Source organism: Triturus cristatus, chromosome 6 (assembly GCF_964204655.1).
Source record: "Triturus cristatus chromosome 6, aTriCri1.1, whole genome shotgun sequence".
Lineage (NCBI taxonomy): Eukaryota > Metazoa > Chordata > Amphibia > Caudata > Salamandridae > Triturus > Triturus cristatus.
The window spans coordinates 1,314,447,740-1,314,461,868 of record NC_140589.1 but is presented as its reverse complement, the minus strand read 5'-3'; the positions used below and the strand labels follow the sequence as shown (position 1 = coordinate 1,314,461,868).

Genomic DNA, 14,129 nt, shown 5'->3' with positions numbered 1-14,129 from the left:
AGTGTTCAAGTAACTAGTTGTGATTACATCACGCAGAAATTAGGAAGAAAGTAACAACTGGAACAGACGCCATACAAACTGTGAGTTGCAATAAAATATGCATAACAATGGCGAATGAAAAGCAATGTAAGTGATGTTTCCTATGAGAAAGTGACTGATGACCTGCTTTACAATGTTATAAAGTTCTTATCGTGTTGTGATACTTACAATAACGTTTTCTAAATTAAGAAACACATATCAAAAAGATCTCTTCCGTAGGTAAATAGTGTGGTGGTGTGCGTGCAGAATTTTTTTCTGTATAACAATGCGCAGCGTAAGAGTTTGTTTTTAAAATTTTATTTTACACTAGGGGACCCCATCGTCCATGGAAGGTCCCGTCCTGCCATTGTCTATGTGGGAAACTGACTCATTTTACTATGGGTTATGAAGTTTCTATATTTCTCTTTAACTCCCCTTCTGGTTCAAGAAGGCTGTGTGCATTAAACGTGTTGCTACAGTTTCAACCCTATGCAGGCCTGTACCTTCATTTTATTTCTGTCCAGATTTGACAGAGTTCTGAAGCTGGACTTGTTTGTGTCAGATTATTAGGATGTTGACTACTTGTAGGCAAATGATATTGCCTGGTGTTTTTGGGCCCTTTTGGCTATGCAATGCTAGATTAGTGGACTCGACCCCTTGTTGCTATATACAGGTGATTTGCAGTCAGCTTTACTAGTTGAAGGTTTTTCCTTAAAGGCACAGTCTTGAATACGTGTTTGCTTTTGGATTCGGAGTGCCTGTTGACACACCTTTTGTTGGAAGATCGGAGCACATTTGCTAGTTCATATTACCCTGAACAGGAGAGATTCGGAAACCACGTTCAGTAAATGGAAGTGCCCTCACACACCCCAATGTCATGCTTCATCATTGGACCTGCTGCTCATTGGGCCGGCGCTGCAATGCCCGATGAACACCCGCGAAGGGTCTTTAGCGGAAATCTTTAGTTGGTGAAGCCGTTTGGTGTGTGGGGGTGTGTGGACTGGGTAGTGAGGTGAGTGAGTAGTGTTGTTAACATAGATCTAGGGCTGCCGCTTTTATTCCCAGGGTGCACTAGCCTAAGTAAAATCAGGAAGCCCTAGCTGGATACAATGGTCCTATGGGCCTGTGTGGTGCATGAGGTCGACATGTTTCTTGTCTAAGGAAGCCCCTAATGGGTCTAGTGACAATTCATCAGGACCTTGTTTGATATAGAGAAATTCTCAACTCTAGTACTACCGCAATGCTGGTTCTTGAAGTGGCATGATGCAATACTAACCAGCCTTGCAGTTAAGCACCAGGTCCATTTAGCCTAGTGATCTGAGACCTGAAGGAGAGTGATAAAAACAAGGATAAAACAGTGTTAAGGAGCTGAGACAACATTCTCGCGGCGCTTAGTAAGTGGAAGAACCCATATGGGTATCGCCGTGTTTAAAACAAGAGAGAAAGGGTGGGTGAAAGAGACACCTTATACCATTATTGGTCCCTAACCCGTAGCTTCTTTCTGTCCCTCGTGAAGTGCCTTGGCGTGTTTCTAAGATTTAGAAAATCCCGTGTGGTTCGGGCGATATTGGCGTGTAATGGAGGATATCTAATGTCAGCATGATATGTTGATCCGACATGGTATTAGTGGTCAAACCTTATGTGGTTAGTGCCTTTTCATAATGCATGCCAGCTCCAATTAGTAAATTCATTAGGGAGCCACAAAGGTGCCACAGGGCGGAGGTAGCATCAATAGTAAAAACACTGAAGAGACAAACAAGGACAACACAACACAAATAGTGGGTTAAGAGCAACTAAATTGTTGCCGTATATGTGTGGACAAATCCATGGGCAACAAAACAGGGGTAGCCACCTAACCCATATTATCAGCCATATGCAAGAGAACACATATAAACATACAAGCTGCTTCAGCTGTAAGCGTAGTCATTCACATTATAAATGCTTGTGATGGTAGTCAGGGGAGTAGGTGAAGTGAACGCATTCTAAGTGTGGTCCAAAGCGGACTGCGGGCTTTCCCACTCACCCCTGGGTTAGGAGGTCTGGATTGATGCGGGCGTTACGGCAGAGCACCTCGTTGCTCAGACCTGTGGAGAAACATGGTATACGCTGAGGGTATCAATATTACCAAATTGTTGTTTGTACCTTACCAGCGGTTATCAGTCGTGGCCGGGCAGCATGTTCTAGATGCAGGCATACTTGCATAGGGTGGCGCAGCAAACAGCTGTGTTCCTACCCTGGCTCTGGTCCTCGTTTTGTTTGCATGGCACGAAGATTTGGAATACCATTTTCTGGCATCTGACCGTAACGACGTTAGAACGTTAAATGCGGTGGCCATCTTGGGGGTAAACGTTATTGAGGATGACTTAACGTTACAGGTGGGCTTGGTGATTGCTCATGCTTGTACATTTTACAGGAAATGTTTGTATGTTGCATAATGGATAGTGTTTTTTTAAAATAAAAGCCTATATTAAACAGATCCTTTGAAGTAGTGTCGCCCCCAACATTATTGAGATTATAAAAACACTAAAGGAAATGTAAAGGAAATGTTTGTTTGCTGCACAGTGGCTAGTGGTTTTGAAACTATCATAGTCTATATTGGACAGCTCCCCTTATGGCCGAAGCCACTCATATTACATTAAAACACCCTCTCCTATTTTATATGTCGTCCCCAACTAAGGGGTAGGTGGTGGGTGTACTGGGACAAGGATGTGAAAAGCAGGGCTGTGTAATATGCCACCTCTGGTAGGCAATCAGGCGAATGACAGGTTGAGCCCTCATAGTCATCAAGCACAAGTACTGCGATGGGTCTGATAATTATTGTAGTAACCTATTGTAAGTAGTGACCCATTTGTGGTGCCTGATGGAGAGTGGGAGGCGGGTCCCATCGTCTGTTTACGTAAATTGATAACCCTGGTTCGTTTAGTTCCACCCAGGGTTTCTCGTCATTTAAACCTGTGGTGTGTGGGGAGAGTTTAAAAATCCAGTATTGCTCCTTCCTGAACAGAGCCTCTTTCCGTATTTGGGGGTGTGACTCCAATATTGTCCAGTGTAGGTCATTGCTGGTATGGTTCATTTCCGTAAAGTGGGCACACATTTTAGTATTTGTCTTTTTACACCTTATATTACTCCTGTGTTTAGTGATCCTAGTTTTTACAGGATGTATTGTCATCCCCACATATTTGAGCAGGCAGGGATAAGTGATGAGATACACGCAATTGCGTGTGTTACAATTGGTGTGTTTCTTTTGTGTCCACTTAAAAGTGTCAGTTAATGCAACTGTCTTGGTTGCACTGGTGAGGGGATAGACTATGCATTGTCCACAGGGATAGTGGCCAGCTACAGGCGGCAGGTTCCATGGTAGGTTTTGTGGTGGCGACTTCATTTTGGGCCTAGTACTGATTAGCATATCTTTTAGGTTGGCAGTTCTCTTGAAAGCAAACCTAGGAAGACTGGGCGCAAGGTCACCAATCTAGGGAATCCTCCAGTGTTTCCTTATGACCCGTCTGATCATGTTTGATTCAGTTGTAAATGTGGTGATGCAAGTCATGTGCTCAGCTTCAGCCTTTGGTTGTATTTCGAGGAGTGCTTCTCTATTCGTGTTATAGGGTCTTTTCTAGGCAGTTTTTATTTTTCTTACCGGGTATTACCGTCTGGATAAATGGTTAGTCAGCTCAGATGATTGTGTTTTGAAATCCTCCAGGTTACTGCAATTGCGTCTGATCCGCAAAAAGTGCCCGTAAGGTAGGTTTTCCCATAGGGCTATTGGGTGAAAGATACTGAGAAGGGGACTGTGACTATCTGTAGGTTTCTTAAAAGTCTAAGTCTCCAACCTGTTCGATTTTCGACTGATCATAAGGTCTAGGAAAGGTAGTTCATGGTCAGATATGTTAGCCGTGAACCATAGGTAAGCATCAAGGCCATTAACCCAGGTGACAAAGGCAGGAATTATATCTTGACCGCCTTTCCAAAATACCAGGACGTCGTCGATGTAGCAACGCCACAAGGTGATGTTATCCTTGTACGGGTTAGTGTCAGTGAGAACATGTTTAGCCTCAAAGTCTGACATGCCAGACTGGGGGCAAAAGTACTTCCCATTGATCTCCCTTGAGTCTGATGATAGAGGCGTCCGCAAACTAAAAATAGTTTTCTGTTCAGGCTATATTGGCACATTCCATAATGAAACTTATGGGTGTTGAGGCTATCCAGTTGGTTGACCTAAGGGTCTCCTCTACAACCTCAAATGTTGTTAGTTGAGAAATGTTGGTGTAGAGGGCTTCTACATCTAAGGTGACTATGACATCCAGCTGAGTGCCCTTCGAGTTATGAACTTCAATCAGGTTCAAGACATCACTTGTGTCTTGGAGGAATGTCAGGGTTTCCTTGACCAGTGGTCTAAAGAAATGGTCACAGAACTTCGAAAGTGGCTCTAAGACTGACCCTAAGCCTGATACTATGGGCCTTCCTGGTGGTGGTCATGTGCCCTTGTGTATCTTTGGAAGGGTATACAAATAGGGCAATCTTTAGTTGTCATTAATGCGGAATTTAGCCTCCTTCTTTGTAATCCATCACTGGTTTAATGCAGCTGTCACCATAGATTGTATTTTTGTGATCAGACATGTGATAGGATCTTTCAGAAGGGGAGTGTAGTACCTTCTGACCTCTAGTTGGCAGAGGCATTCCGTTCTGTAGTCGGTTGTAGACGTAATGACAATTGCTACCCCTTTATCAGCCTCTTTGATGGTAATGGAGGTGTCGCTTGCCAGGTTGTGGATGGCCTCATTTTCCTGCTTTGAAGTATTCTGGAATGTTCATTTTGTGGGGTTATCTGCAATTTCTTTTAGGTCTGACTTTTCAAAGGTGAGAATCTCTGGTGATACCATGCATGCGTTAGAAGTGAAAGTCGAGGGCTTTCGTAGACCTGAGTCCACTAGCGGTGACTCAGGTTAGTTAGCGAAGAAGACTTTTAGACGTACTTTTCAGACAAAATTGTGTCATTCACAATTGGTTCTGAAGTTGTCAATTCTCGGTGTGGGGACAAAATCCCAGCCTCTGTGCAGGACTTTCTTTTCTATGTCACTGAGCTGTCTTGTGGAAAGGTTAACAACTAACTTCTCTTTCCTATATGGCTCCTGAACTCCATGTGCTGTTGTTGGGGTTGGTTCTGCCACGGAACCTGCTTCCGTTGATTGTAACCTCCTCTTCTTTTGCCTCTCCCTCTGCCCCAGCCTCTGCCTAAAAAAGGTGGTTGGTGGAAGCATCCATTTATTGTAAGGGTGCTCAGAATCTTCTGCAGGAGCGTCAGGAACCTGAAGATATATCCCTGTCTTCCCCTGCGGCCCTCCGTCTCTATCAGACCCTAGAGAACCGGATGGCACGCCAAGGGAAAACAGGGTGACAAAACAAGGGAAGGAGGGTATGACTTCAGAGGTAGTGTTGCGGAGGGTCCAAGAAGGTGGGTCTTCTCTGTATGCACCCTGTAATAGAAAACTAATCACTCTTCCCTCTGTCACATAAATAGTAAACAATGAATGTCAGCACGCTCACCTACCACTGGGGTCTGAATCTCTTGGCAGGATTGGGAATCACCAATATGGGGAATACCAGGTACACAGGAGAGGATAGGCATAGAATGACCAGTTTTTCCTAAATCACATAAGCTACAAGTCAGAGGAACTTATGTAATGGTAACATACATCACATCCGAGCTACTATAGGTCTTTCACTCACTCATGGAAACCACTCCAACTCCTCTTCCTGGTATTTACAAATGGCATGTACAATGGAACTTCTGTGGATGTGGGCTACGACCTAACAGGAAAGCAGCAGGCAATAACGATTAGATTCACTCATACTTAAGAGACTTGTAAACACATAGGAAAAATGGAGCGCGTTGCGCTGTTACCGTGTTTCAGTCGTGCATCGGCTCTTACTTCGTGGTTCACGCTAGCAGCCCCCCTCGTATTAGTGAAACTGATTTCTCAGAGGAGAACTATCCCACCAGTCTTAAGGAGGAGAAATGAACCAGGGTTGTAAGATATGAGGGTGACTGTTGTGGGACGTTGTGGATCTTCCGGATGTCGGAGGAATTAGTGAATTCCCATTAAAAGGGAAGACAAGGAACTAGATGGTTGAGTGGGACTGAACGATGCAAGGGATAGCTGAACCCTCAAATAATAACAAAACAGGGTGGAGGAACGGAGTGGGGAAGGACACCGATAAAGAAACGACAAGCACACTATACACACTATCTTACCGCCACCAAGGTGCTCGCACTGCGTCTGAGAAGCAGCAATGGGAAACGGAAAAAAGGGCGTACTAATGGACGACAAACAATGGCACACACAAGCGAGCTCTAAGGTGGAACAGGAGAGCTCGCAACGGTAATACTTTGGCGTCTTGCAAGCACGCCAAAACCGCTCGAAAAGAACCCGCAAGGATTCACGCTACTCCGGAAACAGGAAGCAATCTTTCCGGAAGCCAGGCATTCAACACTCGGACCAAATCAGGCAACTAAGCTAGAACGCTAAGCGCAATTGTGCGCGCCTAGCCTCCTTAAATACTGGTTCGTCTGTGGATCAGAGTTCGTGTCCCGGGGCATGACAGCACACTCCCCCCACAACGGCCCCCCCCCGTCTTGGGTTTATCAGGATGCCGCATGTGAAACAGGCGTACAAGTCGAGGGGCGTGGACATTAGCGACCGGCTCCCACGTACGTTCCTCCACTCCATATCCCTTCCAATGTACAAGGTATTGGAGTGTATTCTTCACCAATCGCGAATCCACTATGGATTCTACTTCATACTCAGAGGGATCTGAAAGAGAGACTGGAGGTGGACGACGCGGGAGCCGGGTGCCTGACTCCACAGGCTTTACCAGAGAAACGTGGAACACTGGATGTATCTTGAAGGAGGTAGGTAATTCCAGTTTCACAGCCACTGGATTAATCACACTGTGTACCTTGTATGGGCCTATGTAGGCAGGGTTGAACTTGCGTGGACCACGGAGTGCCAGATGTTTAGTGGAAAGCCACACCTTATCCCCCGGTTCATAGATAGGTTCTAACCGTCTATGAAGATCAGCCCCCTCCTTATACGCTATCTTTGCGGCTTCCAGGTTCTCCCGGGTGCAACTATGGATTTCTCGCAGCCGTGAGATAAATTCATTGGCCGCCGGGGTAGGGCCTTCCTGGGACACTCCAGTAGGTAACAACTTGGGATGGAATCCGTGAGAACTATAGAAGGGTGAGTAGCCTGTAGAGGAATGGGGGCTGTTGTTATATGCGATTTCTGCCACCCACACCCATTCATCCCATTCTATAGGTTTCTGCAGTGCCTGTGTTCGTATGTACTGTTCGAAGCATTGGTTAACCCTCTCAGTCTGCCCGTCGGATTGGGGGTGATGACTAGAGGACAACCTGACATCTATACCAAGCAAGGAGCACAAACATTTCCAAAACCGGGACACAAACTGGGCCCCCCTATCAGACACCAGCACGGAGGGAATTCCATGTAGACGGACGATTTCTCGTAGGAACACTGAAGCTAGTTCACTGGCAGTAGGCAACCCCCTCAAGGGAACAAAATGAGCTGTTTTAGTAAACATATCCACCACCACTAGCAAGGTAGTGTTGTGGTTTTGGGTCACCGGCAACTCGACAACAAAATCAAGGGATACAGTATGCCAGGGTCCCGGCGGAGCAGGGAGAGGCAGGAGTAAGCCCACTGGGTTTTGGCGGGAGATTTTGGACTGGGCACATACATGACACGTCTTAACATATGTCATAATGTCCTTCAGCATGCGCGGCCACCAGAATCGTTCTCGCACTGTCTGAGTAGTCTTTTTAATTCCTGGGTGGCCTGCCAATGTATGGGAGTGGTACCAATCCAACACCTGTTGCTGTAGTTCCCTAGTGGGTAAAACTATTCCCCCTTGTACACATACGTATCCGTTCTGAATGGTAGTGGGCTGAGAACCCACAACACCCCCCATTTCTGCTGATGACTGACTCTGCCTAACCTGGGTGAGAAACATTTCTTCAGAGAGAACCCCACCTACGATGGCTTCCTTAGGAACTATAGTCGGGGCTTCCAAAGGCAGTTCGGGGTGATCAAACCCTAAGCGAGATAAAGTATCCGCCTTCCCATTTTTCCGCCCTGGACGGTAGTGAATACAAAAGTCATACTCGCAAAAGAACTGTGACCACCATATTTGCCGCATAGACAACGCTTTGGCGGATGTCAAATATTGGAGGTTGCGGTGATCTGTCAGGACTGTTGTTTGATGCCTAGCCCCCAATAAATACTGACGCCATTCTTCAAAAGCCTTTTTTATAGCAAGAAGCTCCTTTTCACCTACCGCGTAATTGTATTCCGCCGGGGTAAATTTGTGTGAAAAATAGGCCACTGGGTGATTGAGGCCACTAACAGGGTCTCTCTGACTGAGTACGCCCCCCACGGCCACTTGCGAAGCATCAACCTCCACAATAAAAGGCAGGGCCGGATCAGGGTGGTGAAGAACGGGAGCTCGAGTGAAAGAAAGACGCAATTGTTGGAATGCATTCTCAGCTGTTCTGGACCAGGTATAGATAACTCCCTTCTTCAAGAGGGCCGTAAGTGGCGATGCCAAATCAGAAAAATTCTTGATAAACCTTCGATAAAAGTTGGCAAAACCCAAGAAGCTTTGCAACTCTTTGACCGTCTTAGGCGCTGGCCAGGACAAGACAGCCTTCACCTTACCAGGATCCATTGCCAAACCCCATGGAGACACCACAAAACCTAGAAAGGGCACCTCTTGAGTGTGGAAAGAGCACTTCTCTAGTTTACAGTACAATTTGTTGTCATGTAAGCGTTCTAATACCTTCCGTACATGCATTATGTGTTCTGACAGGGAGGCAGAATAAATCAAGAGATCGTCAATGTAGGCTATGACATAATCTTCTAGCATATTTCTGAGCACTTCAGTAATGAAAAATTGAAATGCTGCAGGAGCATTACAAAGCCCAAAGGGCATGACTAAATACTCATATAGCCCGTATTTGGTGCAAAATGCTGTCTTCCACTCATCTCCCTCCTTGACTCGCACAAGATGGTATGCACCACGTAGATCTAATTTCGTGAAGTACTGTGCGCCTCTCACCCTGTCAAGGAGGGAGGAAATGAGGGGCAACGGGTAACGGTTCTTGATGGTGACTTGATTCAACCGTCGATAGTCAATACAACATCTCAATCCCCCTTCCCGCTTGGGAATGAAAAACAATGCAGAAGAGGCCGGGGAGCGTGAAGATCTGATGAACCCCTTTTCCAGCATGTCATCGAGGTACTGTCGTAGATACACGTTTTCCTTTTCTGTTAGTGAGTATACACGACTGCAAGGTATTCTAGCCCCCGCTTCTAGGTCTATTCGGCAATCGTACACCCTATGTGGAGGGAGAGATTCTGCTTCTCGGGGGTCGAATACGGCCTTCAAATCGGCGTAACAGGTAGGCAGCTCAGACGCTTGTGCTTCTGCCATAGGAGGTGTGTCAGCTAGCGTGCCAGCTATCACTCCCTTTTGACTTTGGGAAGGGCGAAATTCAAGAAGGGAGTTTTCCCAATCTATGATGGGGTTGTGGAGTCTTAGCCATGGGATTCCTAATAACACGGGAATGTGTGGTGAATGAATCAGATCGAAGGACAGGTCTTCCTGATGCTGAGGTCCTATACTCATGTGCAACTGCTCTGTTTGATGGGTTACCGGTCCCGAGACAAGCGGCCTGCCATCAATAGTTGAGACCCTATTGGAAACCTCTTTCAGTACACAGGGTATTAGGTTGTTACGGGCCCATTCTTCATCCATATAATTTCCTGATGCTCCAGAATCTATCATTATTCTTACATGTAATCCCTGCTGTTCCAAGGCGATATAGGCGGAAACATAGAAATGTGACGTGGCGGACAAGTCGTGATCAGCGGGGGAGACCGTACAACCTGAACTGCCCGGGAGCCTGGTCTCAAAGGACCCCGGACTTTCTAGTTTCCCTGTCGATTAACAGGGCTCGGTTTGACAGGACACGCTCGTACAAAATGACCGGCTTTACCGCAGTACATGCACAATTTCTCGGCCCTTCTTCTCTGCCTTTCTCCTTGCGTCAAGGGGCCCCGCACCATCCCTATTTGCATAGGCTCGCTCTCATCCACGGACTTTGGCAGCTCACTCTTCTTCTCTTTAAACAGTCCATATCTCGGTTCCCCTTTTCCCTTTTCGTTTTTTCGTTCTCTTAACCTATGATCAATTTGAATCACTAAGTCTATTAGGTCAGGACAGGATTCGGGTAACTCAACTATTTGGGATAGAGCGTCCTTTAATTCATCCCGCAAACCCCTGTAGAAGAGTGCACCTCGTTTTTCTTCCGGCCAGTTGGCCTCTACCACTAGTCTCCTAAAGGAAGTGATGTACTGGACCAAATCATGGCTCCCCTGCTTCAAGGCTAGCAACTCAGTATCCGCCGCATGGGTATACACATGTCTATCGAACAGTTTACGGAACTCCCTCCTAAAGGCTCCATAGTTATATAGTAGAGGATCATCTCTATCCACTAAGGGTATAGCCCAATCAGCAGCGGACCCGCTTAAATAAGAGATGGCGAACGCCACCCTAGACTGATCTGAGGGAAAACAAGCGGCCTTGCATGAAAAGTGTAGTTGACATTGACTCAGGAAAGCGGCACATCGGGCTGCGTCTCCTGCGAAACGCTCCGGCGGAGCTAGAGGAATGGACTGGGGGGTGGTTACATGGATAACTGGTTGTTGGCCAGTACTTCTCTCTCCTGAGGGCCCCGCTCTTTGTAGGCCCTGCAGGGCATCTACCCTTGCTGCTAAGGCCTGGGTCTCACCTTGCAAATTGCCTATCATATTGGCCACATCAGCCAACGTTACTGTTCCCAAATCCATGACGCTCGGGCAGAACACACTGTTTTAGGCTTAGCGTTCTGTAAGGGTGCTCAGAATCTTCTGCAGGAGCGTCAGGAACCTGAAGATATATCCCTGTCTTCCCCTGCGGCCCTCCGTCTCTATCAGACCCTAGAGAACCGGATGGCACGCCAAGGGAAAACAGGGTGACAAAACAAGGGAAGGAGGGTATGACTTCAGAGGTAGTGTTGCGGAGGGTCCAAGAAGGTGGGTCTTCTCTGTATGCACCCTGTAATAGAAAACTAATCACTCTTCCCTCTGTCACATAAATAGTAAACAATGAATGTCAGCACGCTCACCTACCACTGGGGTCTGAATCTCTTGGCAGGATTGGGAATCACCAATATGGGGAATACCAGGTACACAGGAGAGGATAGGCATAGAATGACCAGTTTTTCCTAAATCACATAAGCTACAAGTCAGAGGAACTTATGTAATGGTAACATACATCACATCTGAGCTACTATAGGTCTTTCACTCACTCATGGAAACCACTCCAACTCCTCTTCCTGGTATTTACAAATGGCATGTACAATGGAACTTCTGTGGATGTGGGCTACGACCTAACAGGAAAGCAGCAGGCAATAACGATTAGATTCACTCATACTTAAGAGACTTGTAAACACATAGGAAAAATGGAGCGCGTTGCGCTGTTACCGTGTTTCAGTCGTGCATCGGCTCTTACTTCGTGGTTCACGCTAGCAGCCCCCCTCGTATTAGTGAAACTGATTTCTCAGAGGAGAACTATCCCACCAGTCTTAAGGAGGAGAAATGAACCAGGGTTGTAAGATATGAGGGTGACTGTTGTGGGACGTTGTGGATCTTCCGGATGTCGGAGGAATTAGTGAATTCCCATTAAAAGGGAAGACAAGGAACTAGATGGTTGAGTGGGACTGAACGATGCAAGGGATAGCTGAACCCTCAAATAATAACAAAACAGGGTGGAGGAACGGAGTGGGGAAGGACACCGATAAAGAAACGACAAGCACACTATACACACTATCTTACCGCCACCAAGGTGCTCGCACTGCGTCTGAGAAGCAGCAATGGGAAACGGAAAAAAGGGCGTACTAATGGACGACAAACAATGGCACACACAAGCGAGCTCTAAGGTGGAACAGGAGAGCTCGCAACGGTAATACTTTGGCGTCTTGCAAGCACGCCAAAACCGCTCGAAAAGAACCCGCAAGGATTCACGCTACTCCGGAAACAGGAAGCAATCTTTCCGGAAGCCAGGCATTCAACACTCGGACCAAATCAGGCAACTAAGCTAGAACGCTAAGCGCAATTGTGCGCGCCTAGCCTCCTTAAATACTGGTTCGTCTGTGGATCAGAGTTCGTGTCCCGGGGCATGACATTTATCCTCATATACAATCACAGAGCCCTCAAGCGACACATGCATCCAACTTACACCCACCTGCGGTTACATGTAGCTACATGAGTGCTGTCTGTCCTCATATATATCTTCGTGTGTGGTGTGGCTGCGTATGTGCACCGGGTTTTTTTTGTGTGCATAACTGTGTCTCTTTGTGTTTTCTGTTTGTGCATCTAAACATATAATGCAACCTCTGACTAATTTAACAATATAACAAAAACCTTTATACCTAAAAACAAACCAGACCTAATGGCTATGTCAATAAATATTTTCTATGCACCTTTAGTGTGAAGAAATTACTAACTGCCATAGCTTTGCAATTTAATTATTTCTGGAGAGTTGATACCCTGTGAGTGTATGCCCATTACCTGAGCTGCTGTTGCTTTCTGTTACATCTGCATCTTGATGAGCCATCAAACTTGATGCTAGTTCATGCTCCACCTTCAAACCATTGTCGAAATCGAGAGCCGGAAAGGCTGTTGGACAAACAGACAGTTTACCTTTAAATCTAAAATGTAATTAAAAGTCGGTTTGTTGGTATTTATCAGTTTTTTTATTTCAAATAGTTTTTGTTGAAAATGTTTGGAAAAGTTAAAAAAAGAGCGAAAAATATGCATCTAAGTAACACAAAGTACATCATTACCATAAAGTACATCAGTAACAAAATGATTAATGAATGAATAAATAAAGAAAAATAAAGTAAAATAAAAGCCACTGACTCATAGTATTGTTCCATGTGTGCGTTGAGAGAGACATCTGTGATATATATTCGAGGTGGGTCTGTAGAATTAGGCAGTGTGTGCCTCGAGAAGTTCTAATCTCGAGGGGTATCATGGAGGGTCATAGATGAAAGGAGAAACATCCATGGCATTCCACATTTTTCTGTGTGTTGAGCGCAGTGTGGAGAGCTGCAGGACGGTGTTATCTGCACCTCTCACGAAAATTAGCCATTCCTGCCACTTTTTAAAGTTGACTTGTTTTAATTCCTTCCAGTTGTCCAAGATTATTTTGCATGCTAGGGTGAGCATTAAGTCAAGGAGGTCTTGTTCATTATCTTGTTGTACATGTGGGTCAAGGAATCCTAGCAGGATATATGTAAATTCTCTGTTTGGAGTGATATGTAGAGTGTGTGTTATGTATCATAAATCTTATCCCAGAAGGATTCTGTGTGGGATTCACCGTTCCAGCACAGGGGCGATTGGATGAGGTTGAGTTTGTATAGCTTGGCTGGAGTCCAGTAAACTCTGTGTATGATCATGTACTTCATTTGAGAGAGTATGGGAGATATTTTGTTTTTAAAGGGAGTTATGTGTATGCGCCCCCAGTTAAATTTGATAGATGTGGAGTTGGCTTCTGCTTGCCATTTCTTTTAATTGACTGTATTGTTCTTTCCTGGCTTGGAGAGGAGTAATTTATATATGTTGGATACTGCGTGACCGGTTTGGAGGAGCTGTGCCAATTTGAAGGGAAAGAGGTGTGTACTAGGCTCATCGGATGTTTAGATATTTGGACTTTAAGTTTCAGAAACTTGTATAAGTCCACGTTAGATAGGTCCTTCTCGGTTTGTAGTACAGAGAATGCCTTGGGCGAGGAGTCCCTGTATAGGTTTTGGATCAAGTTATAACCTGTTTGAGACCAGTCTTGCCAGAAGATTAGGTTGTTGTCTATTCTTAACTTAGGGTATATATCAGTTTTAAAATAAGAGTGACCAATTCACCCTCCAACTTCCAAGTGTTCTCTTCTGCTTACCACACCTTAACATGAAGAAACTCTTTCACATCTCATTGTCC

The 14,129-nt window shown here is 45.7% G+C and overlaps 1 protein-coding gene across 1 annotated transcript in view; it reads right to left on the bottom strand.

Annotated features, from left to right (window-relative positions):
* The window catches only part of LOC146821354 (uncharacterized), a 234,672-nt gene that overhangs the window by 90,616 nt on the left and 129,927 nt on the right, over positions 1-14,129 (bottom strand). The window contains exon 5 of the mRNA XM_085612299.1: positions 12,708-12,815. Coding sequence (XP_085468425.1) covers positions 12,708-12,815 — 108 coding nt within the window. The remainder of the gene's footprint in view (positions 1-12,707; positions 12,816-14,129) is intronic.